General features: G+C 35.9%; 2 protein-coding genes and 1 pseudogene across 4 annotated transcripts; all 3 read left to right on the forward strand.

Moving 5' to 3' along the window:
* Nucleotides 1-2,084: 2,084 nt before the first annotated feature.
* LOC113713489 (peroxisomal ATPase PEX1-like) lies at nt 2,085-8,956 on the forward strand. Of its 2 annotated transcripts, none has more exons than XM_027237218.2 (6): nt 2,085-2,398; nt 2,482-2,655; nt 3,088-3,187; nt 4,122-4,613; nt 5,971-8,384; nt 8,480-8,956. In XM_027237218.2, exons 1-6 carry the CDS (start codon nt 2,195-2,197, stop codon nt 8,516-8,518), a joined length of 3,423 nt encoding a protein of 1,140 aa, XP_027093019.1. In that variant the 5' UTR covers nt 2,085-2,194; the 3' UTR covers nt 8,519-8,956. The 2 variants fall into 2 exon arrangements, with proteins under 2 accessions (XP_027093019.1, XP_027093021.1); XM_027237220.2 differs by having other exon boundaries at nt 2,089-2,398; nt 3,088-3,183.
* Nucleotides 8,957-12,075: 3,119 nt separating this feature from the next.
* LOC113713491 (UDP-sugar pyrophosphorylase) lies at nt 12,076-24,828 on the forward strand. Of its 2 annotated transcripts, XM_027237222.2 has the most exons (17): nt 12,076-12,520; nt 13,349-13,465; nt 14,612-14,752; nt 14,988-15,087; nt 15,843-15,970; nt 16,046-16,117; nt 16,212-16,276; nt 16,694-16,754; nt 16,849-16,966; nt 17,944-18,068; nt 18,827-18,903; nt 20,271-20,376; nt 20,486-20,545; nt 21,981-22,061; nt 22,668-22,907; nt 23,022-23,209; nt 24,343-24,828. In XM_027237222.2, the coding sequence occupies exons 1-16, from the start codon at nt 12,320-12,322 to the stop codon at nt 23,187-23,189; spliced, it is 1,860 nt and encodes a 619-aa protein (XP_027093023.1). In that variant the 5' UTR covers nt 12,076-12,319; the 3' UTR covers nt 23,190-23,209; nt 24,343-24,828. The 2 variants fall into 2 exon arrangements, with proteins under 2 accessions (XP_027093023.1, XP_027093022.1); XM_027237221.2 differs by lacking the exon at nt 24,343-24,828 and having other exon boundaries at nt 23,022-23,473.
* On the forward strand, nt 23,610-24,828 carry LOC113713492 (probable calcium-binding protein CML44; annotated as a pseudogene).
* Nucleotides 24,829-25,592: the final 764 nt, after the last annotated feature.

The following is a 25,592-nucleotide window of genomic DNA, read 5'->3' on the forward strand; positions in this document are numbered from 1 at the left end:
GTTCAGGCTGAAAATTTTCAGCAATCTTTCTACAATTTTGCTCGCCAAAACAGCGCCTTTCCTTACTTACTTTCAACCTTAAATCACATACTAATATGCTTATAGCATAGAGTGAAGTAGTAATCATGCATTTCCCAGCAAAAGTCAACAAAAATTGCAACTAGAAATCGAAAATGCACAGCTCAACTCTCGGCTTCATCCTGAAAATTTCAGCAGCCATAAAGTTCACATGCATTCCATATTTTCACCAAGATTCATTTACCAAAAGGATTAAAAGATTTTCTAGGACCTAAAGTTGGAAAAAGAACAAGATTCCTTAGCTCGGCCTAAGCTAGAGAAATTTCCAGCATTAAGCAGGTTCCTACCACCAATTTTACTTCAATCTAACCTCAAACCAAGCATGCATCCAAATTTCTCTAAAGTATATGGAAAAGAAAAAATTTGAAGTTTTTAAGTCACGTTACCTTCCTACAAAACAAGTAGGAAAGTTAGCTCTCCTTCTTTTTCCTTTTTCCTCAGTCCAGACTTGGAGAATGGTCAGCTTCCTCTCTTCCTTTACTCACTGATTCTCTCAGTTGAAGCAAAGATACAAGACACCAAGTTTCCTCCCAACTTTTTCTAGTTTCACTCGGCTGGAACAAGGAAGCAAGATTCTAGATTTCCTCTCAACTCTCTCTACTTTTCTCTCAACTAAATAGAGCAAGACAAAGGAAACTTTCACTAATTTTTTTTTTTCCCGGCTAAATGAAGCAAGACAAGGAAAATTTGGACTAAAGAAGTTTAAGTCTTTTGCATGGTATTGACACTTGGCATTTAGTCATCATCCACTTGTCAAGTATACATAAATTGTCAAGAGCTAGTTATTCTAACAATTACCCCGTATTTTTATATTATCATGTTATGTCCCTACCAATTTCTTATTCTAGTTAGTGTTAATTCTTATAAGGGTTAATCTTACAGTAATTTAAGGTACAATCAAGTTGTTTAATCACAAGAAACAGGTAAACTTATAAGTTAAATAATAACAAGCAAATTGTAATACATTCAAATTTTAAATGAAAATATAGATTACACAGATAATTTTCGGGCCCTCACACACTCTTCCTCTTGAAAGCATTTCAACCTAACGACTTTTGAAACTGTTAATTGCTTAACTGTCAATGTTACCTGTGCATGACCGTACTTGGGGCCAAACCCCATTGACAGTCGGCCTATTCAAGCCAGCAATGGATTTGGTCGAATAGGTCGATAGTCTTTGGGTACCGTTTATTGGTATACTCGAGTATTACCTACCGAGGTGATCACCAAACATTGGAAGACGGAGATTGCTAGATACTGTTTACTTGGGGATGTGACATTGAATTACTGATTGGAGTAAGTGCTACATCTCAAAATGGATAGGAGCCACCTCTAGAGTCCGTATCAGTACTGTATCCTTTCATATTAAATGTGTTACTCGTTTTGATCATTACTTGTTGTAACTTGTTTATTTGTTGGGTTGTGAACTCTGTGATTCTGTTGGATTGTTGGGTTTAATTAGAACCTCACTGGACAATAGCTCAACTCCTATAGTTGTTTTTCTTACAAGAGTGAAAGACAGATATAAAGAGAAGCCGGTAGTATAAGTTCAAAACTTAAAGTTGTACTTAGGTGAATTTTGTATTTAACGTTAAAGCTATGCAGACTTTCTTTTAAGGGGTGTGCATATTAAATGATGTAGTTTAGAACAGTTTTTGCTTTTGATGGAGTATATACTTAAGTGTGAATGGTTTATTAGTAGTTTAGTCTATATGAATGTTATCTCTTAAATTAATGTGAGTAAATTCTGATACGAGTCAGGCAAGTGATATGCTAAATCCTAGGATTCGCCCTAGGGTAAGGTGGGGGTGTCGCAGGAGAAGGCGGTAGGGAGGGGTGGGAAGGTGTAAAAAATAAAAATGAATTTGGATACTATAGTGAGAAAAGAGCATGAAGAAATTCAGAGGACTAAAATGATATAAACCTCCTGTTATTGAGGCAACTTTTGTAATTTTTACATTTTCAACCAACTCCATCACACCTTTCCATAAAGATAACAGAGTCACCAATACTCCACTCGCCCCAAGTCAATGAATCAATTAAATTAACAAAAATTTCTACAAACAAGAGAATCCAGCAAAACCCAGAAAACCCAAAGAAAATTGAAGAAAAACCCATGGAATTTGAGGTGAGAGTGGTAGGAGGAATAGAGAGCTGCTTTGCTTCTCTGCCACTTTCTTTAATCCATACTCTTCAATCCACCTCTATCTCCGGTTCCCTCCCTCCACTTCTCCCTCTTGAACTTCGTTCAATCCGCAATCATGATAAACTCTGGCATGTTTCTTGGTCTGGGTGTGCTTCATCTTCTTCAGCCATAGAGGTAAAGTTCCAGTCTTTATTGGGGTTTTCCCTTAAAGTTTGAATTTTCTTCTGATTTTCTTTTCTGTGTTTTTTCGGATTTAGATTGCTCAGCTGTATGCAGAGTGTATTGAGTTGTTAGACCGTACTGTTGTTCAAGTAAAGGTGACCCCAAATGTTCCAAAAGCTACTCTGGTGACTATAGAGCCACATACTGAGGATGATTGGGAGATTCTGGAGCTTAATTCCGAGCATGCTGAGGAAGCAATTTTGAAGCAGGTGGATTGCAAAAATTTTGCATTGATTTTTAGTGTCGTGGTTGAAGTAAAATAATACTTGTTTTGTTTCTTTATATGAAGACGTGAAGTCTCTTAATGTTTTGTGAACACACTAATATGAAGTTTCAGCCTGATTGTTCGAGTATTTGTTGTTGGGGCTGAATACTTATGGGAATTTGATGATCACTGTTTAACCAAGTCCTTTTCTATTTCACTTTCTCAGATCTTTCATTTGTTTGCGTCTGTGAGGAGCGCTTAGGATAGAATAACCCTTTAGGGAGGGGGACAGAGAAAATTTTAGGTGGAGGGGTGGAGAAGGGATTGCTTTTCAAGCTATATTTGTTGGATAACCAGAATTTATAGTTTGTTCTGATGCAGATACCGAAACTTTCTGTTAAGTGTATCCTTCTAATCAATCTGATATAATGCGCAGGTGGGAATTGTGCATGAAGCAATGAGATTTCCTTTGTGGTTGCATGGGCAAACTAGTGTTACATTTCTTGTTGTCTCAACCTTGCCAAAGAATCCGGTAGGTAAGATGAAACCTTTTCCAGTTTTGTGAATTTTAATGCATGATCCTGCTTCGCTTTTCTGGATTCTGAGAATCTTTCACTTGGATAGCTTTTCCCGTTCATCATCGTCAGCTATTAATTTGTAGTTGGTATCACTCTTCCATTGTTATTTATGGTTGTAAAACTCCATGGAAATCTGTGCCAAGTTTCCATTAAGTACATCAGAACATCTTGCCTTAATCCTTTGTTTATTTCTTCTGTAACATAGTTATGAATGAAAATTTCTATTATGACGTTTATTTTGTCATCAATATGGATTTGTTTACTAGCCTCTGAATTTAGAGATTTCAACCTGTTGAAAATAGTGATAATGTTCCCCATGCCTATACGGATTCGGAAGATAGTGCCTCAATGCTGTTTCCAATCCCAGACCGCCCACACCTTTCAACAAAAACCACTTTTTTTTTAAGGAAAGAGATGGAGGTGTGGTTTGATATAAGGACTTCTAGTTTTGTGATTGATTTTTTGATCAGTGGAAATATTAGTATGTATAAGTGTCAACTCAAGAAATGATTGCTTCTACATGGTAAATGCAATTGAGGATAAGCTTAACGGGTTTTATTAAGTGTTCTTGCCTTCACAACCACAAACTTGCGTCTAGGGTTGCTGGAAAGGCTTGATACATTGCTATCTAAATCAAAACTAGTAAATTAGTGAGACAAGTAGAAGCAAATGTTCTTCTTTAAAGAGTATGTAAGTTGTACTGTTGTTGGTTGTTGAATTACATTATGTTAGTGTTTCTGCATCAGTTCTATCTAGGAGGTCATTCTGTTTTATTGGACAGATAAATGGGATCCGTATTGATTGCATCATGAGACATTCTGGATTCTTTTCATTCTTGAAGCTTTTGAAGATTTTGGTAAATATAATTTCTAACTTGTCAGATTATTTTCAGTTCAACTCGTCCCAAAAACTGAGGTTGCTGTTGCTCCAAAAAGGCGTAAAAGGAATTCTGATTCTCATAAGGACTCGTCTATACCCACTTCAGAGAGTCGGCATCCTGAAACAAAGGCTCTTCTGCGGGTCCAGGATTTAGATAAGAAATATGTTAGCAGACATAACGTCCATGGTGTTGAGATGGAGGTGTCACTAACTTCTGCTGTCTTCCTTCATCCAGAGACCGCTTCAAGGTATTCGTTCAACTCTCTTCAGCTTTTGTTGATGGTACGCAGACCTCTGTCCAAAGAGAACAAAAGTAACGATGGAAAGGATAACCTGAGAATGAGAGGTAGTAGAATGGAAAAAGAAGCCAACAATGGGAATTCAATAGATAAACAGGAGCACAGTCAAGCAGTTGTCCGACTATTAATATCAGAATCAGTGGCCAAAGGACATGTAATGCTTTCTCAGCCTCTTCGTTTTTATTTGAGAGCAGGCTTACACTCATGTAGGTTTTTCTTTCAATGATGGGTTAACATTTTTTATTCTTATTATGTTGAACAGCCATCTTTCTGTCATTTTAGACTGCTTTATTTTTCAGGACTGATTAATTTTGAAAGAGATAATATTTCTTGGTTAGCATTTTTATCGTTTGCAATGATAAATAGGTCGATTAATCTTCTCATATTCTGTTGTGTGATGATTTTCTCTTGGCTATTGCATGGGTACAGGCACAGCAAACTTTACTTACTGTAATTGTTTAACCAACGTACTTGTGCACGTTTTTTCAGATCCTTTCAAGGCAAAATTCATTCAAACTTATAATCAACATCAAATGTAAGTAGTCAGGTGGGATTGTAAGTAGGAGATCTTGGGTTCAAGCTCTCCCACTTAAAAAAAAAAAAATCAAATGTATTACGCCCAGAACCATTTTTTTTTTGGGAGAACTTTGTGTGTATTTTTATGCAGATTATGTTTTACTTTAATGTTTGACTCATTCAATATTGAAATAAAGATATGAAGGCTGGTTATTGGCTGGTATAAAATATAATGATGACCAAAAGTGCTCTGAATTGATGATTTAAAGTTTAGCACTTAAGAGGAATCTGAAAAAACTATGGCATAAATAATGGTTGCACAATGGCATGTAAGTTCGGCATATTAAGTGAAACAAACAGAAATAGGACACCAATGTTCGTCATTCTCAGTTACTTGACACATTTGATAGGAGTTATATAACCTTGTCAAAGATGTGTTGCTTGAAGTTACTTTATCCTTGCATGACATGGCTAGTAGCAGCTATTGATTGGTCTTATGGTTGTCGATTTGGTTGATGGTCATCATCTGCTTGTGATGTTTGATTCCTTTGAAGCTTCTTAAAAGGGGAAGCTTCTTGAAAGGGGAAGTCTAAATGGTCACGGCCATCTCACTTTCTACTTTAGTGTGGGTGGCCCACATGATATTACTCAGAAATGCAATCTTTGGTTGGTTCTGGAAAAAGTTTTTAATTTTTGTAAATAAACTAGCTATGAACGATACTCTAATCTTTATTTGGCTTTCTCTTGATGAAGATTATGAAAAATGCTACCTTATTACATGAAAAGGTTTCCTTTTTCCCCTTGATCTAGATGGTTTCTGAGGAATTCTGAGTCCTGTGGAATTTGGCTTTTTCTGTTTGTCTATGATCTAATAGTTAATGTGCTTTTATTAACAGCATTCTAGCAATTTATGATCATTGATTTTAAAAGGAAGAGGAACATCTTCCAAGTTCACTGCTTAACTGTGTATGTGGTTCTTTGTAGCCTGTGATTATTTAGTACATATGTATCTGCAAAATACTTATTATGATTCTCTTCCGCTTTCAGGGGTATATGTGAAGACATGGAGTGGTAGTCTGAAGCAAGATATTCCTTTCATAAAGCTTTCACCTTGCCAGTTAGAAAAGCTTCACGAGGATGAAGCTTTTGAAAATGATGGTACTGATGTTTTGGTTGGTCAGAAAAATTTCAAAGCCAAGCAAATGCTTTTCAGGACAAATTCCGGTGCAGAGATGGGTATGATTGATTGGTCAATCCATGAGAGGATTATTGCTGCTCTTTTTAATAAATCTCCTGGGGACGAGGACCAAAAAGATGGCACTGAGTCAGGCATTAAGAAGGGTTTATTAACTTTTTTGCAGGCATGGTGTCAAGCTCAATGTGATGCAATTATTTCAAATTCGGGTCTTCAAGTTAGTTCATTGATGCTAGGTAGTAAAACTTTAGTTCACTTTACAGTAGAAGGAAAATTTTTTGACCATCCTGGAAAGTTACAAGGACCAAAAGATGGTCTTTTTAAACGACAACATAAAGCTGGTGAACGATCTGCTGACATCCTATTCATCCTTTCCATTACTGATGAGTCTATGCATGCCAAAAAGATGGATGCGTATGAAATATCTTTTGATCACCGCAAGGAAAATGGCGAAGACAAAAGCTTAGAAAGTTTGCTTCCAAAATTGCATTTGAGCGATGGTGTATGCATATATGCTGTTAATGAGCAAGTCTCTGACAAGAACTCTGGTTTGGCAATATCTTCACTGAACTGGATGGGTACAGCTGCATCTGATGTAATAAACAGGTTAACAGCTTTACTGTCTCGAAATTCTGTGCTTATGTTGAGTAACTATGATCTTCCTTTGCCTGGGCATGTTCTGATTTATGGACCTCCAGGTTCTGGAAAAACATTACTAGCCACAGTGGCTGCAAAATCTGTTCAAGATAATGTAGAAATTCTGGCTCATGTTGTCAATGTATGTTGTTCAAGACTGACTTCAGAAAAGCACTCCAATATTCGGCAAGCACTTTCAGGCTACATATCTGAAGCTCTGGATCATGCACCTTCTGTTGTTATATTTGATGATCTTGACAGCCTCATTTCATCTTCGTCTAATCCAGAAGTGCAGCAACAATCATTATATTCAGTGGGGCTCACACAATTTCTTCTTGATATTATGGATGAATATGAGGAAAAGCAGGGAAGGATGTGTGGAATTGGCCCTATTGCTTTTATAGCTACTGCTCAATCATTGACTAATGTACCACAGACATTGAGCTCTTCTGGAAGATTCGACTGTCATGTTAAGTTGCCAGCACCTGCTGCTGCAGAACGTGCAGCATTGTTGAAGCATGAATTCCAGAAGCGCCACTTGGAATGTCATGATGATGTCATTTCAGACATAGCATCCAAGTGTGATGGATATGATGCATATGATATAGAAATACTTGTTGATAGGTCTGTACATACTGCTGTGGGTCGCTTCCTGTCCAGTGATTTGGGTTCTAAGGAGCAAGTCAAGCCCACTTTAGTTAGGGATGATTTCTTGCATGCCATGCATGAATTCCTTCCAGTTGCCATGCGTGACCTTACTAAGCCTCCTTCTGAAGGTCGTCATTCTGGTTGGGAGGATATTGGTGGCCTTGATGACATCCGGAATTCCATAAAAGAGATGATTGAGTTGCCTTCTGAGTTCCCAAACATCTTTGCTCAAGCTCCTTTAAGGATGCGCACCAATGTTCTCCTATATGGCCCCCCTGGTTGTGGAAAGACACACATTGTTGGTGCTGCTGCTGCAGCTTGTTCATTACGGTTTATCTCAGTTAAAGGGCCTGAGTTGCTTAACAAATACATTGGGGCTTCTGAGCAAGCTGTTCGAGATATATTCTCTAAAGCAGCTGCAGCAGCACCGTGCCTTCTCTTTTTTGATGAATTTGATTCGATTGCCCCAAAGAGAGGGCATGATAATACAGGTGTGACTGATCGAGTAGTTAATCAATTTCTGACAGAATTAGATGGTGTGGAAGTCTTGACTGGTGTATTTGTCTTTGCTGCCACAAGTAGGCCAGATTTGCTTGATGCTGCACTTCTCCGTCCTGGAAGGCTGGACCGCCTTCTTTTCTGTGATTTTCCTTCAGAACATGAGAGGTTGGACATTCTTAGAGTGCTTTCAAGAAAGCTACCGTTGGCTGGTGACGTGGACTTGGGCTTTGTAGCTCGCATGACTGAAGGGTTCAGTGGAGCTGACCTCCAAGCACTTCTTTCAGATGCACAGCTAGAAGCAGTTCATGACCTTTTGGGTAATGAAGATGATAAGAGGAGCAAGAAGATGCCAATAATCTCTGACACTCTTTTGAAATCCATTGCCTCCAAGGCAAAGCCATCAGTTTCAGAATCCGAGAAGCGCAGGTTGTATGACATATACAGACAATTTTTGGATTCAAAGAGATCTATTGCTGCACAGGTATATAAATATATATATATATATATCTCTCTCTCTCTCTTTGTGCACAAGTTTTTATAATCATGACGCCTGTTTTAACATCTACTACTTTTCAGTCAAGAGATGCCAAGGGCAAAAGAGCAACCCTGGCATAGGGATTTGCAAGAGACAGGGCCAACATATATGCAAAGTAAGCCGTAATACCATTTTATTCGACAAGATTAGTAAAGGATATCCATATTTTCTCTTCCAGTTTTCTTCTTCAACCTTAAGCGTGTCCTATCTTGTTTTCTATGTTCAGTCAGTAACTGAGCATTTGTACGAGGGTTTACTTTGTTGTATGATGAAAGCCAACAGGGCAGGGCTATATAATGTATCAAAGGTCTTTTTCTTTTCTTTTCTTTTCCTTTTTACCCCTTGTCATTTATGGTCTCCTTTGATCTGGGATGCAAGGCCCTTTCTTGCCACATCTTTTTGCTGCTGGAACAGTTTATGAATTGCTGTTCCAAACTGTGATATCTGAGCTGTGCCTTGTCCATTTGGAAGAAGCAAAGCTTAGAACTCATTTATCTTTAATAGCTCAACTTTGCACTTGGGATTGTTGTTTTTCTTTAATTAGATAATTATATTGGTACTGCTACCATGAAATACAACTGCAAAAGACTTTAATCTGCAGATGCATTTCCTTTTCTAAGTACAAAGGGACATGGTACACCTCTGTTCTGTTGCTATACTTGTGCGACTGATGAGGATCCCATGAGTTTGGCTGGGGCTCCTTTTTTTTTCTTTTTTTTTTTGAGAACGATAAATTTTCCCTTTTTCGTGTCAACTGAATCTTTGAAAATGATAAATTTACCCCCTTAGTTTTCTAAAAATAAAAATTATCCCTTTTAATGTGAACCCAGCAGTTGACAAGTGGGAGGTACATTTGTCATTTTCAAAGAAGATTATCAGTCTTAATTTAGCAACTGATATTTTAATGGCAAAGCAATTTTCTTTCAAAATAACAAATTTATCTTTTTCAATGTGAGCCCAATGCCTGGGGTGGATGATAAGGTGAAAGGAATTGTAAGTAAGAGATCTGGTTCAAAACTTCTCGCTTATTATTAAAAAAAAAAAAAAATAAACCCTCTTGCTTATTAAAAAGAAAAAAGAATCCAATGACAATTTTTAATCAGTGGAACATACATTCGTCATTTGTGAGGGAAATTACTATGGCCATCGGTGTCAATGTTAACATCTTTTCTATTTTTTTTTTAGTATAATTGGAAGGTTTTGAGTTTAAAATCTTTCACTTATAATCCTTTTTCTCATATTCATCTAACGCAACCCCTCCCCCTTATTCTACTACTTTTAAAAAAAAAAAAAAAAGTGAATTCAATGTTAATTTTTAACCCGTGAAATATATATTCGTCATTTAACAGGAAAATTACAATTGTCACTTGTGCCAATTTTAATATCTTTTCTACTTTATAGATATATATATATATATATATATATATATATATATGTAACTTGTAAAATTTCGAGTCTAAAACCTCTCATTATAATCTTTTTTCTGGTACGATGTTCAATTGAAACATGAAAAGGTGACTAAATTGGTCCTAGTTACTCTACTCTTCGGGACGGAGTGGAAGAAGGGAAGGGATTCTCGAACGCGGAAAGAGATCCAATGAATTCGAAAGAATTGAACGAGGAACCGTATAAGATGAAAATCTCAATCCAATCCTCCCCTTCTTCTACTTGTTCTACCTTAGCGGGGAAAAAGCTCAAACGGGAATGCACTCAATTGAGGTGGGCATATGCCAATGAGTAAACTAAGCATATTCTTCCAATCAGTGGTAATATAAAAGCATTAAAGAGGAATATACTGACCAAAAAAATTCATTGCTGTCGCTTGGTGATTGGAAATCAAGGGAATGTTTAAAAGCAACTATTATTACCACTACAGTACTACTTTTCAGGCGTACTTTTTTATTATTTTTTTTTGGGCAAAAACTGGCATCCAATTCTTGCTGCTCCCTTCAACTTTTACTTGTTCTCCACAGAACTTTTCATGTGAATAATGCTCAAAAAAGATTGCCTCAGAATTGAGGTGCCTGTCTGGTTGCATGATCATGGAATAAGTTCTAACGTGAAAAGTCCACTCGGATCTAAAGTTGATATTGTGCATGTCTGCATGATATGATATTTCAACAGTAAACCAAATCCACGTGTCTGTTTTTATATTTTTTTTATGCGTTTGCATGACAAGAATCTATCGAACGCTTATTAGCAAAACTTTTTTTTTTTTTAATAAGGAATTCATTCACAAGATTGGGGAATTATCGTATAGTTTTTTTTTTTTAACTTCAGCGACAACTTCTAGCCTAGCCTAGCCTACTTCTACTCCTAAAAGGGGGAACTTAACCACCATCTGATCAGACGGGTGCACCACTCACCCGCATAGATTTAGAACACTTCTCATATTGAGACACATTGATGGGAGGTAAGGTTTGAACCCTTGACCTCCCACCCCACTATATACAGTGGTGGCCAACTCCTTTATTGGGCCAATTATCGTATAATTCATTCACAAGATTTTCTTCTTCTTTCTCTTTTTTTTTTTTTTAATTTGACAGGATTTTGAGATATGAATAAATGGAATTGTTCCAATTCTTGCTGCTCCCTTCAACTTTTACTTGTTCTCCACAGAACTTTTCATGTGAATAATGCTCAAAAAAGATTGCCTCAGAATTGAGGTGCCTGTCTGGTTGCATGATCATGGAATAAGTTCTAACGTGAAAAGTCCACTCGGATCTAAAGTTGATATTGTGCATGTCTGCATGATATGATATTTCAACAGTAAACCAAATCCACGTGTCTGTTTTTATATTTTTTTTATGCGTTTGCATGACAAGAATCTATCGAACGCTTATTAGCAAAACTTTTTTTTTTTTTAATAAGGAATTCATTCACAAGATTGGGGAATTATCGTATAGTTTTTTTTTTTTAACTTCAGCGACAACTTCTAGCCTAGCCTAGCCTACTTCTACTCCTAAAAGGGGGAACTTAACCACCATCTGATCAGACGGGTGCACCACTCACCCGCATAGATTTAGAACACTTCTCATATTGAGACACATTGATGGGAGGTAAGGTTTGAACCCTTGACCTCCCACCCCACTATATACAGTGGTGGCCAACTCCTTTATTGGGCCAATTATCGTATAATTCATTCACAAGATTTTCTTCTTCTTTCTCTTTTTTTTTTTTTTAATTTGACAGGATTTTGAGATATGAATAAATGGAATTGTTCAAAATTTTTAATGTTACCTATGTTTAGATGATCTTGTTATTTGAAAATTTTCTATTCTTGAATATAAAATCTTATCTTATTAGCATAATACCTTATCATAAAATCTTATCTTATTAGCATAAATATATCTTATTAGTTCCAATTTGGAATTGGAAAGATTCAAAGTTTTATCATGTGCTACACATTATCTTTATGGAATTAAATCTCTTAAAAATGACAAAATATGGTCCAAAGGAATTATGTATAAAATGAATATGGTTTTTTATTAGAGGAATAAAAAAAAGAAACTAGTTTTTTTTTATTTTTGCAAAATTTTTTTTTAAATTGAGAAAAAGCAAATTAGTCCTGTACAGTTCCACTTCCATTACCGGTTAACCGTCCCATCACATAACCAACTCAAGTAATTATTATTAGCCTTCCATTCTTCTCACACACCAACACACCTTAAAAAACACGCACTACAGTGCACTCTACGCACCTTTCTCTGTCTCCTCCTCCAACTCTGATTCCCAGCATTCGTTCCCATTAATTACGTAGTAATTAATTTAACAATTGTTCCGACTTTTAAGCTTTTTCCGGTGCTCCTCATTCCGTCGGCGTCAATACATCCTCAAAGCCGTTGGATTCAAATTCCGGTTGTGTATTTCCGTTCTACGCCATGGCCGCAGCCGAGAGCCTGGCTAAGCTTTCCATCGATGGCGATGGTTTTCCGGAAAATCTCCGGAAGAATCTGTCTGTTCTCTCTCCTCAACAGGTTGAGCTGGCGAAGATGTTGATAGAGATGGAGCAGAGTCATTTGTTCAAGCAGTGGCCCGAGCCAGGGGTCGAGGATGATGAGAAATGTGCTTTTTTCGACCAGGTAATTTCATTTTATGTTCTTTTTTTTTTTGGTGAATTTGAATGATGTCTTTTTTATTATATAAGCTTTGGTATTTAATTATATCATTTATGATTTAGTTGTATAATCTGATTTTCAACGAATTTTAGTTCGAATGGTGGTTTGTTAAGATTGTCAATGATTTAGAATAATGCTGAATGATATTTTGAATGAGGAGGAAATTCATATGCTGAAAATGGAAATTGGATGGCTTTTTAGTTTCTAAATTTTGAAACTCAATCGTATGAAATAAGGAAAAAGATATGATTTTTGTTATATTGGTGAAATTTAGATGATTTTTCATTTTTAATTTTGAAATCTAATTGTAATTAATAGAGGAAAGGACCTGATTTTTGTTCATCTGATGTTTTGTTTTATAATTTGGATGTGTATATGCACTTTCTTTATTCATGTACTTGGCATGTTGTTATACTAATACAAGGATAGTGGATATTTCGGGTTATTTCTGTAAAGACAGGATTTTTCGTGGTTCAAGGTTAAGATTTTCATTCTTAAATCTCTCTCTCTCTCTCTCTCTAATAATTCTTGGCTGTTGTGTCAAATGGATGGTTCTTCTGCCTTTTGATTTTGAGATAGTTGAGAAATTACGTCAGTATGTGGAACTAGTGTAGTCATTTTCCTCTGTTAAGCTTTTGAGGAGGGCATATTATAATTTTCTTGTTTCATTTTACTTTCTGTATGAATATTTTATTGTATTACACTCCTCTGGGAGCTTTTTTTCTCAGCAAGATTTTTGTGCAGATTTTATTTCTTTCAAAGATCCTCATGTGAGTTAATTGTTCCTTTCAGATTGAGCGACTCAATTCAAGTTATCCTGGGGGCTTGGCATCCTACATCAGAACTGCTAGAGAACTTCTAGCCGATTCAAAGGCTGGAAAGAATCCATTTGATGGATTTACACCTTCTGTAAGTTAGTAGATACCCTTCTTTTGGATTCTAGAAAGTTGTGTATGCCAATTTATTTTCTATTGGTAGTTACTTTAAAGTGACTCTCTAACTTTCTGCATATGATGCACTTTATGGATTTCAGTGTTTCAATCCCTTTTATTGCTTTTATCCCACAATGTCATATCTTATAGGCCATTAGGCTGTGGGTACGGCAACTTTTAAGGCCAGATATGTAACATAATCGAACAGTCTGGCAAAGTTATGTTGTTTAAACAATTCGCCACACACGTTGAACAGCGTGAGCAAGTGCCACCAATGAAATTTTGGGGGGGTTGGATGGTGGTGGTGGTGTATGCAACTAGGCCATAGCTTTGGTTGGATTTTGTTGAAGTGTGTAGTTATTCAGGGAAGCAATGTGTTATGAGGATTATTTTACAATAATTATTTTGGTAACTGCCTCTGTAAAGCTTAGTTTTGTTTTAATTTTTGATTTCTCTGAAACACTCATGTGATTTATGGAGTGGGGTATTCACTGCTCCTTGATTTTTTTTCTTTCCTTATTGTAATTTGACTTGATATGCTAAGGAATAATATTTCAAATTGCGATATCATGGGTAATGGTCCAGATGAGCAAACAAAACAGATATCCCATTACAGGTCAATAAGTGATACTTTACACAATAATACAGCCTATTGTGGATGTTCTTTGCAGAAGGCTGCTGAATTCCATATTCTTTTATCTTATAATTTTTTCAGAAGCATATTTCCTTCTTACTTGGAAGTTTGAAAGATTTGCAAATAAATGATCTTAAGTGTTGAGAACGTTCAGATTCAAGTGCAAGTCAATTGGACAAAGTATTCAAATCTTTAACTTGTGGTAGTAGTTTTCAGGAATTGGAATCTTATATATTGCCCCAAGTCCATTCAACTTTCAACTTTGTCCTGGTTGAAAACTTTGGTTGCTATGAAGCATGTAGTTCCAAATGACATATAAGCGTATTCAGCAGAATGCTTAGAGTATTTGCTAAATCTGTTATTGTAATCCACAATCAACTCATGTCATGGTGGTTATTACATGAGCTTATGAGTTTGGACTCTTGAGTGTCCTTTGTGCACAAGCAGTGATGATGACTGATCAAACAAGTTTACATGATATTTCCACAGGTTCCATCTGGAGAAGTTCTGACTTTTGGTGATGACAACTTTGTTCAATATGAGGAAGCTGGTGTTAGGGAAGCTCGAAAGGCTGCATTTGTCCTAGTTGCTGGGGGCCTTGGAGAACGTCTAGGATACAATGGTATAAAGGTAAAACATGTAGACTGGCTGTTTATGAGCATTTCGGCTCTGCATGATTCCAGATTCAGGATGCACTAGTTTTCCAAGGATTCAAGCAAATAGTGTCTTTTATTAGATTGATGTTATAAATTCCTGCTTGATTCAGAAAAATGGATCTGCTCTTTATTAGATTCTTACAGTTTTATTGTCATGAAAATAGTTGGCAGTTTAACATCTTTTAATTATCATCCTTTACCTCTTATAGGTAGCTCTTCCTTCAGAGTCCGTTGCCGGAACATGTTTCTTGCAGTACTATATTGAATCAATTTTAGCTCTACAAGATGCTAGCTGTAGGCTAGTTCAAGGTTTGCTTTTCTTTGTAGCTTTTTGGAGTGGGAATTTATACTCTAGTCATCTTATTTTGGACAGAAATTTTGCATTTCCTGCACCTTTTGCTGCTGTTTGTATAATGATATATTACCTTGTCTTTGTTTGCTTTAACTTTCCCATTATAACCATTTTTTGTCTGTGATATTTAAATTTGTATCATTATAACCACATGTTTCAACTCAATCTGTTAATAAATATTATCTGAGAATGCCTGCATAAATTATTTTTTCCTCCATTTAAATCTCTGTTAAATCTTGCCTTTATGATGCGACGGAAGATCACATTTGTCTGAATGACCTCATCACATATCCTATTCATCTTCCTCGTCATGTACAAACTGTTGTTATATATTATTTCACTGTTCATAGTAGGTCACTTCTGTCAATCTTCTTCACTAAGTTCTGATCAATTTCCAGTGAATTTTTGTCTATTTCCTTGTATTCTCATCGTTGTGTTGGTTTTTCATATTAGTGTTCCTTTTCCTCTGATTGGTTTTTGAAAAGAAACTTGTGGAGCATGGTCTTGTTATAGTTTGATAATGCTTTTAATGATACTAAAAGACTGACTGATGTTTCTTTTCCTAGTTTCTGGATCCTACATAATTTCCAGGGATTAGTCCTTTCTGAATTTTCCTTGTTAAAATCTTTTCGTTGAAAATGGTTTTTTATATCAAAGAGATTTATTTATTTCTAAGTAATTAAGACTTTGCTCTTCACTCTCATGCAATTAGGTAACTGCCCTGCTGAGATTCCTCTAGTTATAATGACATCTGATGACACACATTCAAGGACAGTAGATCTCTTGGAATCTAATGCTTATTTTGGGATGAAACCAACTCAGGTGAAGCTCCTGAAGCAGGTGAGCCCTTATACATTGCATATATGAGTGATAGTCTAACATTTCAGTGTTAACATTTTTCTGGATTTATGCCAGGAAAAAGTTGCTTGTTTGATTGACAATGATGCCCACCTTGCATTGGAGCCAAACAATCAATACAGAATACAGGTAGGTTTTTCTGTGTTTTGAGTTGATTATGGATGCAATTTCAAGCAGGCAATTGATTTATCATGAAATTTCTACTTATCTGATCTTTTTTCAGACAAAACCTCATGGTCATGGTGATGTTCACTCACTTCTTTATTCAAGTGGCCTTCTGAGTAAATGGTTGGTTTTCACACCCTGAACTTGCCCTGTAATCTTTTCCTGTTTGTTAAACTCTCTATTTCTTTACATAGTTGGGACTATTAATGTTTCAGCGGACTAATGGTTGAGGTCCAAGAAGGTGATACTTATCAGCAATAATATACATTTGAACTTTAATATTTTGGTGTGATCACAAGGCCATTTTCAGCATGAAATAAAATTACTTTTTGTATCTCTACCAAAATAGGCTTTGGATTCGTCTTTTGTCATCTGGATTGTAAGTAGTCTAGTCAATTGGTATTGAAGAATGTAGTTTACCAAGTCTTTTGCAAAATAATTTACATGGGTAGCATCAGCTTTTGAGACTTTCTGGTAATATTATTTTGACACTCATAAAATAAGAAGTAATTTTCATGTTTTGTGTTTTCTATCTTTCAGGCATGATGCTGGTTTGAGGTGGGTTTTATTTTTCCAAGATACTAATGGTCTCCTGTTCAAGGTTAGTTAAAATTATTTTGTGGATTTTGCCTTCAGTATGGAAGAAATTTGTTTGGAAATGAATTCGCTGATTTTCCCTTCAATTTAATTCCTAGGGTATTCCAGCTTCACTGGGTGTTAGTGCCACTAAAGGGTACCATGTTAATTCTCTTGCTGTTCCTCGCAAAGCAAAAGAAGCTATTGGAGGCATTACTAGACTTACTCACAAAGATGGTAAAGTACATATCATGTTTATGACATTCCTCTGCACTGTTGTACTTCATGACAGTGACATTTTCTGCTCTAGTGGATTGGACTTGCAATTTCTCTTTATTATGAATTGTCCCGTTTTATTGTCTGCTGTCTTAATTTCTTCCCCTCATAGTCAGATTATTTTGGGCAAGATTCGCCAGTCAGTGCTAGGAGCCTGATTTCAAGTATGGTACATCCTTAGGCAATTGGCCTAGTTTATGATTGTGTCTCTTTGATCTTTTAGGCAGTATGGACTTGATCCACATTCATAAATTGTAGTAAAATGTTGACAGAATCAGAAAATCTGAAATATTCTGCAGCTTGCGATTTATAGAAGATATTTTCATTGTTTTTGTTTTTGCCTTTATGTTTCCATAGCTTCCATTGTAGTGACTAGAAAAGCAGGAGCTTTGCTGGATTAAGTCTTCAATCTATAACTGCTGGTATTCAAATATCCCCATAGCATGGTGAATTATAACAATTGACTATATTGTTTAATGAGATGCCCTCTGTCTGAGTACAATTTTTTCAGATAGACGAGAAGGTAGGGTGACCTCTTAAAGGGAATAGGCATGAAAATTACGTTCATGTCCTTTGTTCATTTTAACATTATACCAATTATTGCACTCGATAAATCTTGATTTAGTACGCTAATTAATAATGTAATCAACAGTCAATTACGAAAAACCTATGTCTTGATCTTGCATTTGTTACCACACTTTTAGGTCTTTTCCAGGCCATCGACTATTTGTAATTAACTTGGAAAACAGTACCATGGACGCACAACTACCGCTGTAGTTTTCTTGTTGCTTTTCTAGTACATTGTGTCTGTGTTGTTAAAACTATGTTCTGTGACAAAGATAATTGGCATCAGGAACATATTTCTGTAACTATCTGCAATAACCTACTTTTTTCCTTTTGGATCTTGTGTGCTTCTCAAATTGATAGATTGGTTTCAGGGAGGACAATGGTGATTAATGTGGAATACAACCAGCTGGATCCTTTGCTTAGAGCAACGGGACATCCTGATGGTGATGTCAACTCTGAAACAGGCTATTCTCCGTTTCCTGGAAATATAAACCAAGTATGTCCTTTGCAGCAGTTTTCTCTGTATTTTCGTTTGTTTTTCCCTACAACTAGTATTATTTGATGGGAACTGAGGTGTCTCATACTTTTGTGATTGAGATATCTGCCTTTTCTTGGTGGTTTTAAGTGTTTAGGATAGTTCTCACCGATGTTCAACTCAGGAGTTGTTTTGTTGGAAAAATTCAATTTTTTTCATGAACGTGCTATCCTTTTATTTATACTTTTTGCTTTCCTTACCAAGATTTACTATATCTTTGTGCACCGTGTTCAATTTACCTTGCTAGATGGATTGGTAATTTTTGATGACTTTGTTTGTGAAACTTATTGCCCATCCATCTCTGAGGCTGGTGTTCAGCTTATCTTTTGTTGAGCATTACAAGAAAAAGGACACTACTTGTGCCATCTCTTTACTTGTTTTCTGAGGCCGATGCAGACTTTCTCCCTTTCAGCGCTACTAGGTGGGGGAAAAAGATTTCCTTAGTTTGTGTTTCCACTATTTGCTTGCATGTTAAAAAGTTCAAGTAATCTATAGGATCTTCAAAACTATTACATTAAACCTGAATTGGGCTTCTAGTTGCTTGTCTGGTGCCTGCTTTTTGAAGGTAGGATTTTCTAGCAGCATATGGAATGTAAAGATTTTGATACCCTTTTGATGGATGGTCAAGCTGATTATGTGTGATATGATCCTTTGGATGATATATTTCCAGCAATAAGATGATTACTGATTCTGTGATTTTAATATTTATGCTCTTGCAGTTGATTTTCGAACTTGGCCCATACATGGAGGAGCTTACCAGAACAAAAGGTTCCATAAAGGAGTTTGTCAACCCCAAGTAAGTGCATTCTTTCTTTGTAGCTTTGTTCTACATTGCAGGTCTGCAAGTGTTTAGCTTAAAGTGATGGTTTCCTCATGTTTGTTCCTTGGAACTTAATTTTGATTTTTATTCACTCTAACCTCATTCTGTTTTCAAGAAGAATACAGTTTATACTGTAACACCTTTTGAGAAAACTGAAAAAATGATGCACCCTACTCATTGCACTGGAGAATATATATGAGTGCTGCAAACTGTAACGGAAAGATTTAGTTTTGTGACAAGTTATTCATGTACAGAATTGTTTCACAGGGAGTTGCACTTCTTAATGATGTTGGTCTTTGCTGTCTATTTCACATAGTAGTGTCTGTGCTTGTTTAGTTCATCTTGTTACGACAGATATGATATTGATGTTGTTCATAGAGGGTTTAGTACTTAAGATGGTTCCTGCACACATTTTAAAGAGAATTAGAGGAACTTACCTAGAATTATGTGGATTATTTTGGGTGGTCTAACACACAGATAGACACTGCAGCACTTGTGTATATGTATTTAATATTAATATACTGAAACTAATAACATGCTTGCTGCTGTATATATTTTAAACCAAGATTTATCAAATATATTCTCAGCAAACTGTGTTACGGTTAGATGTTCTTATGTCATATGTTTAATTAAGAAATTTCTATTGCGTATGTTAAAGAAATTAAGCTGTTTTTTGATGAGGGTGGTTCAAGTGATAGATCTAAGAAACAAAGAACCTTGGTTTCTAGAAGAAACCTCATTCTCACATGAAAACTGTAAGACCTGTTTTACTTGCACTTCAAATGTATGTATCATATGTTATCTCCTGTTATTGTTAATCTTGTGAAGTTGCTACTATGACTATTGTTGCTTCTAATATTGTAATAATCAATATCGTTGATACACGAGTATTTGATATTATCATGATTAATTTATTATAGCTGTTGACAAAAATTCTAAGGAACTTTTACTCTTAATCCTATAGTCTCTTACAAGTGATCACAATTGCTTTTACTCTTTTCTTTTCTGCATGAAAAATTAATTAAGAGATGAAGAGTTGGTCAATAATGACATCTTAAGCTTTTCTCCAAGAATGCTTCCTTTCAAGACCTTTTAGTGCAACCAATGTGATGTATCAAAGTAAACATATTTGCAGGTAAACGCTGTTGTGCTGAGCAATTATTCTTTTTCCCCTTCCATGGTTGTGATCCCAGTGCTGGAGCATTCTGAACATTCTACTTGTTTTGCTATTAAGAACCTGGAATTAAAAAAAAAATGGAATTAATCAATCCGTTGATATCTTTAGGCTGTTTTTGTCTCATATTACTTGTTGACCGATTTTAGTATTACCTTTCTCACTTCAGATATAAGGATTCTTCCAAGACTGCATTTAAGTCATCTACTCGGCTTGAATGTATGATGCAAGATTATCCAAAGACATTACCTCCTTCAGCAAGGGTTGGCTTTACAGTAAGCAGAATGACAATTCTTTCCTGAGGATGCCTTGTTTGGATGTCTGGTTTTACTATTTTTCAGATCATCATAATAGTTGGTTTATGAAGCTTTTAATTCATCACAGGCGATGGATGCATGGCTTGCTTATGCCCCTGTAAAGAACAATCCCGAGGATGCCGCTAAGGTATGATGAGCTCTTAGTTTCATGTTTTCTGCTGCTCCTCCAAACAGCTGTCAACAATTTATCATCAGATATGCTGAACCTTTCAATTTCTGTTAGGAAGTAATTTTTTCATATTCTCATGCCTGCAAAAAAAAATGATAAATTGATCTTTTGATAAATAAGTTCATTAAATAGTGTGCTTTGATTACTGGGAAATCATGTTTTTTCTTGGAAATGTACATAATTTTCTCAGTGATTATTGGGTAATAAAAATATTCATGCTGGATACAATTAGAAGCTTGCTGACTAAGTAGAATGTCAGGATTATCATTTTATTGGTTTTGCATATGCAGAATCGGATTCTTCATTTTTAAGTCACTTATTCATAATGATCTGCTGTTCATGCTTTTTGGTATATTTCAAACTGATGGTTGTTATCTTTGTTTATCCTTGCATGTTTCAATGCATATATGTGTCCTTGTACACTTTTCTGCATAATGAGGTTTCTTGATGTCTTTCCCTATGGAGCACAAATATCAATACGCATGCATCAGCTCAATAACAAATTGTGACTTTTGGTACCCAGAGATTGAAACTAAGAAGTCGATAAGTAGGAAAAGGTAGCATGGTAGCTTGTTATAGGTTGGCACTGTAGAGGTGGTGAAGACCCAAACAAAAGATTGATTCAATTTTGTGGAAGTGGGAAAATTTAGTAATTGAAAATTGGCAATGCATGGAGGATCAAAAGTCAAAGCTAGTTATTGTTCTTAAAATATTCCACGCAACTTTAGGGATTTAAGTTGGTGCAGAGTGATAATTTGCATCAGTTGCCTTTATTTGAGGTTTTTGCTAAGTTGTTTGATATGTTAATTGCTGACAAGACAGATGGCTTTGCATTTTTCTATTGTTTGTCCTGGAAAAGTTGCTGATATCACAAGAATAACTAGTTTAGATACAGTTAGGTGGTTTTAATTTGCATCAGTTGCCTTTATTTGAGGTTTTTGCTAAGTTGTTTGATACGTTAATTGTTGACAAGACAGATGGCTTTGCGTTTTTCTATTGTTTGTCCTGGAAAAGTTGCTGATGTCACAAGAATAACTAGTTTAGATACAGTTAGGTGGTTTTAATTGCCACTACGGAATGATGATTAACTGATAAATTACATGTTTGGTGCTCTTATTCTCACTAATGTGGCTTAATGATGCTAAACTAGTCAGAATGAGTAATTTTGGAAGGATATTAGTTCATCACTTGAAGCTACTGAAAGTTTTTTTGGTAGCAGGGCTATGCGAGGTTGAAGAAATCTTTTCATAATTAATGTGCAGTACTTGTAACTAGGTGTTATTTTATTACCAATCAGTCACTCTCACAATTGCTTCTTTCTGGCAACGCATTTCTTTTTTGTTTACCTGAGTCTCAGTTTAATATCTTAATGTATTCTTCTTTTCACTGGAAGGTCCCCAAAGGAAATCCATACCATAGTGCTACTTCAGGAGAGATGGCCATATATCGGGCAAATAGCCTCATCCTAAGAAAGGTATTAATTGTTCTTCAGAAACTTCAAATTTGATATTCTGTTGTTATATTTCATGCGTAATAAAATGGGTATTTTTTTCAAAAAAATTTTAACAGGGGGGGGGGGGGGGTGTGTTTAGGATTAACACGTGTTCAGCTGAAAGTGGATAACAGTTGACTTTTGTGGGTTTTCATTCGATGTTATAAGGTTTGGAGGCCATAATAGTTACGGATGCTTGTAGGGGCTGCGCTTACCAAACTAGAGGACACTTGCACAAATTTTATTTCTACAGTGAAGTGGCACTTTAAGCTGTCAATTGGATCATGGAATCATTAATCCTCTTTTGTCTTAACTTATTGACTATATTTGTATTAAGCATTACCTGTGGATAAGACAAGCTGAAAAGGTCAAAGAGACTTCATAATACAACTTCAGGATTTGGTTATTGGATGTCATTGTCTCTAAAGCATTCCTAATTTCCTTGCTGGAAGCCTTTAGACATTGTTATTGCAAACGAATCATTAGTCAGGTTAATCATTTTATATGAGAATAGGTGACGGTAGAGAAATTTCTTCTACCTTGTGCAGATCTTGCAGATAATAATTTAAATGTCGTGTTCTTGAACAGGCTGGTGTTAAAGTAGGTGACCCAGTTTTGGACACATTCAACGAACAAGAGGTGGAAGTTTGGCCTCGTATCGTATGGAAGCCACGGTGGGCAATCACATTTGCAGAAGTTAAAAGTAAAGTGAGAGGAAACAATACTGTTACAGATAGGTCTACGTTAGCTATCAAGGGGCGTGATATCTTCCTTGAGGATCTCTCCTTGGATGGAGCTCTTCTTGTTGATGCTGTCGATGGAGCAGAGGTATGATTTAACTTCAACTACGAACATGGAAGCTAGAGACAAACTACAGTAAATAAGTATACTACTCCAAGAATTTACTGGATTAACTAATATTTTGTTGCCCTCTATGAACAGGTTAAAGTCAGTGGTTCTGTCCGAAACAAGGGTTGGGTCGTTGAGAAAGTGAATCACAAAGATACTTCTGTGCCTGAAGAAGTAAGGATAAGGGGTTTCAAATTCAACAAAATTGAGCAGTTGGAGAAATCATTTGGAGAAGCCGGAAAGTTTGAATTGAAGCCTTAACTCTAATTTTCTGCACACAGGTTTCTACTTTCTCTTGAATTTGCTTTATTTAGGCTAGCAAGTCATACTTTAACCAAGATGAGATTGTTCTCAGCTCGCTTGTTGTACAAATTACTCTTTATTGTTCGGTCAGTGTTCTCAACTTGGGTTCATCTGATTGGATTTAAGCAGCTTCTTTGTATTTTCATGTTTTACTGTCTGCTTTTAGCGAGGGTGTGATCAAAAGCTTTTATATCAGGAATACATCTCTAAACGCAGCCTAAAGTAAGGTTTTGCCAGGTGAATTGATGTATGTGCAAGTATTTTTTTTTCATTCTTTTCACCGCATGTGATATCTACAGACGTTTTTTCTTCTTCTTGATCCAGCCAATTCCTGCCTTTTTATATCCCTTTAATTTGTGGTAAAGGAGAATGTTGATAAAATTGCAAATTGAAAGTCGTCTTGTTTTTAATAACCATACCTGATGCCAGCAACCTTATAGAAATTGTATCAGCACATTGGAAGTCACTCTGAGACAAGATTAGCTTGGGGTCAGATTAGAATCAACTGCACTTCCTAATTCATAGAAAGGGAAAAAGAAATAAAGAGTTATTTCAAATTCTCAATGAATGTGTAATTTTGACGCAGTTCTTACAATTCAAATAAAATATTTAGGTTTTTACACTAATAGGATGTAGATTGTAAATTTCACCAAAACTTTAAATTGATCTAATTTCGGGAACTAATTTTTTTTCTACATCTAACTTGATTCCAGCCCAAAACAAAGCCAAGGTGGCCTTGCTCTCATTCTTCATCATGAGGCAAAAAACCAAACAATTTGCTGTCATGACATTGACTAAGGCAACAAATAATGGAAAACTTACCGACATATTAATTGCTTCGACGTTCAGTATGTGATTTAATTTAAAGTCTTTAAGAACAATGATCTGCCCATACCTTTCAGCATTTAGAGCTGGCACATGCTAAAATCTATGAACACATTTTAATATATTTGAGAGACTTTTTTTTTTTTTTTTGGATGAAAATCCTCCTCAAGTCGACAGCTCGCAGCAAATGAAAGGCATTTCTTTTCCTCCCCCCACAATTGCTTGATCCCCACTTGGGACCAGCATGTCTTGTCTGAGTGCCAATGATTTACAGAAAATTTTTCAGGAGCTTGACAAAAATGGTGCTGGACTGATAAGCATCGATCAGCTGAAATGGCTTCTCGAGAAAATTGGCTTCCAGACCAGTATTGATGAGCTTCAAGTCTTGATGGGCAGCGGGAAATGCCTTGATTCTATTGATTTTTTCTTCTTCTATGATATTGTCATCGAGAAGCAAAAGAAGGGAGGTGATGAAGCCAGCGATGACTTGGAAGATAGTGATCTAATCAAGGCTTTCAAGGTATTTGATTTGAATGATGATGGATTCATCTCATGTGAAGAACTTCAAAGTGTACTATCAAGATTAGGATTATGGGATGAGCAGAATTGACAAGATTGTAAGAGAATGATTAGCATGTATGATATGAATTCAGATGGCCTGCTTGATTTTGAAGAATTCAAGTTTATGATGCTTTCTGATTTTAGTTAAGTTTTCCATGCGTTTTTGTAAAAATATAAACCAAGTTATGATTGATTGGTTAGTTTTATTCAATGACCACATGTCATTTTTTTATTGGCTAGTTTTGTTGGCAAGTCTAAAGTTGACCACATTTGATCAAATCCCGTAATATTAGTCATAGTAGAGTTAGAAGTCTCGTGTCTGGTCATTGTACGAAGTAGAAGTTGCCCCTAGTATTGGTCCTCCAGTGTAGCCTCGTTGTTTCGTTTTTACTTGTAAAAAGTTGTTGCCGCAACTTCGTTTGATTTATTGAGAGGGTTCTTTGCCTCTACATCGGTTCTTTGCCTCTACATCAAAGTGGTATTAGACCTACCGTAGATTAAAATATGGCAAACTCTAACCCCAATATCGTTTGTTCTGTTAAAAAACTCAAAATAAAGGCGGAGTTCAATTTTTGATAGAAACAAATGATAACCCATTTTAAGACATATAAATTACATCGATATATTGAATCTGTGCTTGTTCAGGATACTAGTGAGAATGATAAGGTAAAAGATAGTTTGGCTTTGTCATAGATTCATCAGGCAATTAACCTGTTAATTTTTGAAAAATTTGTTACGACTGATACGGCAAAAAAGATTTGGGATATATTGGAGAAATCATACAAAGAGATTCCCTTAGTCAAGTTTTAGTAATTAGAATAGTGATTGACGGGCGTACCTCAGTCAACTACTCTTTACTGTGTCGATGACTGAGGCACACCCGTCAATCACTACTCTAATTGAGTAATAACCTTAGGTACGCCCGTAAGCCTTAATTCTCCAATTGCCTTACGTATTAGAGGAGCCTTATTATAA

This window comes from Coffea arabica, chromosome 10c (genome assembly GCF_036785885.1).
Source record: "Coffea arabica cultivar ET-39 chromosome 10c, Coffea Arabica ET-39 HiFi, whole genome shotgun sequence".
Taxonomy (NCBI): Eukaryota; Viridiplantae; Streptophyta; class Magnoliopsida; order Gentianales; family Rubiaceae; genus Coffea; species Coffea arabica.

Coding starts and splice junctions, on each gene's coding strand:
- LOC113713489 (XM_027237218.2), top strand. CDS start 2,195: ATGGAATTTGAGGTGAGAGTGGTAGGAGGAATAGAGAGCTGCTTTGCT. Junction 2,399..2,481: donor CATCTTCTTCAGCCATAGAG/GTAAAGTTCCAG, acceptor TTTCGGATTTAG/ATTGCTCAGCTGTATGCAGA. Junction 2,656..3,087: donor AGGAAGCAATTTTGAAGCAG/GTGGATTGCAAA, acceptor TATAATGCGCAG/GTGGGAATTGTGCATGAAGC.
- LOC113713491 (XM_027237222.2), top strand. CDS start 12,320: ATGGCCGCAGCCGAGAGCCTGGCTAAGCTTTCCATCGATGGCGATGGT. Junction 16,277..16,693: donor AGTGGCCTTCTGAGTAAATG/GTTGGTTTTCAC, acceptor TCTATCTTTCAG/GCATGATGCTGGTTTGAGGT. Junction 16,967..17,943: donor TAGACTTACTCACAAAGATG/GTAAAGTACATA, acceptor GATTGGTTTCAG/GGAGGACAATGGTGATTAAT.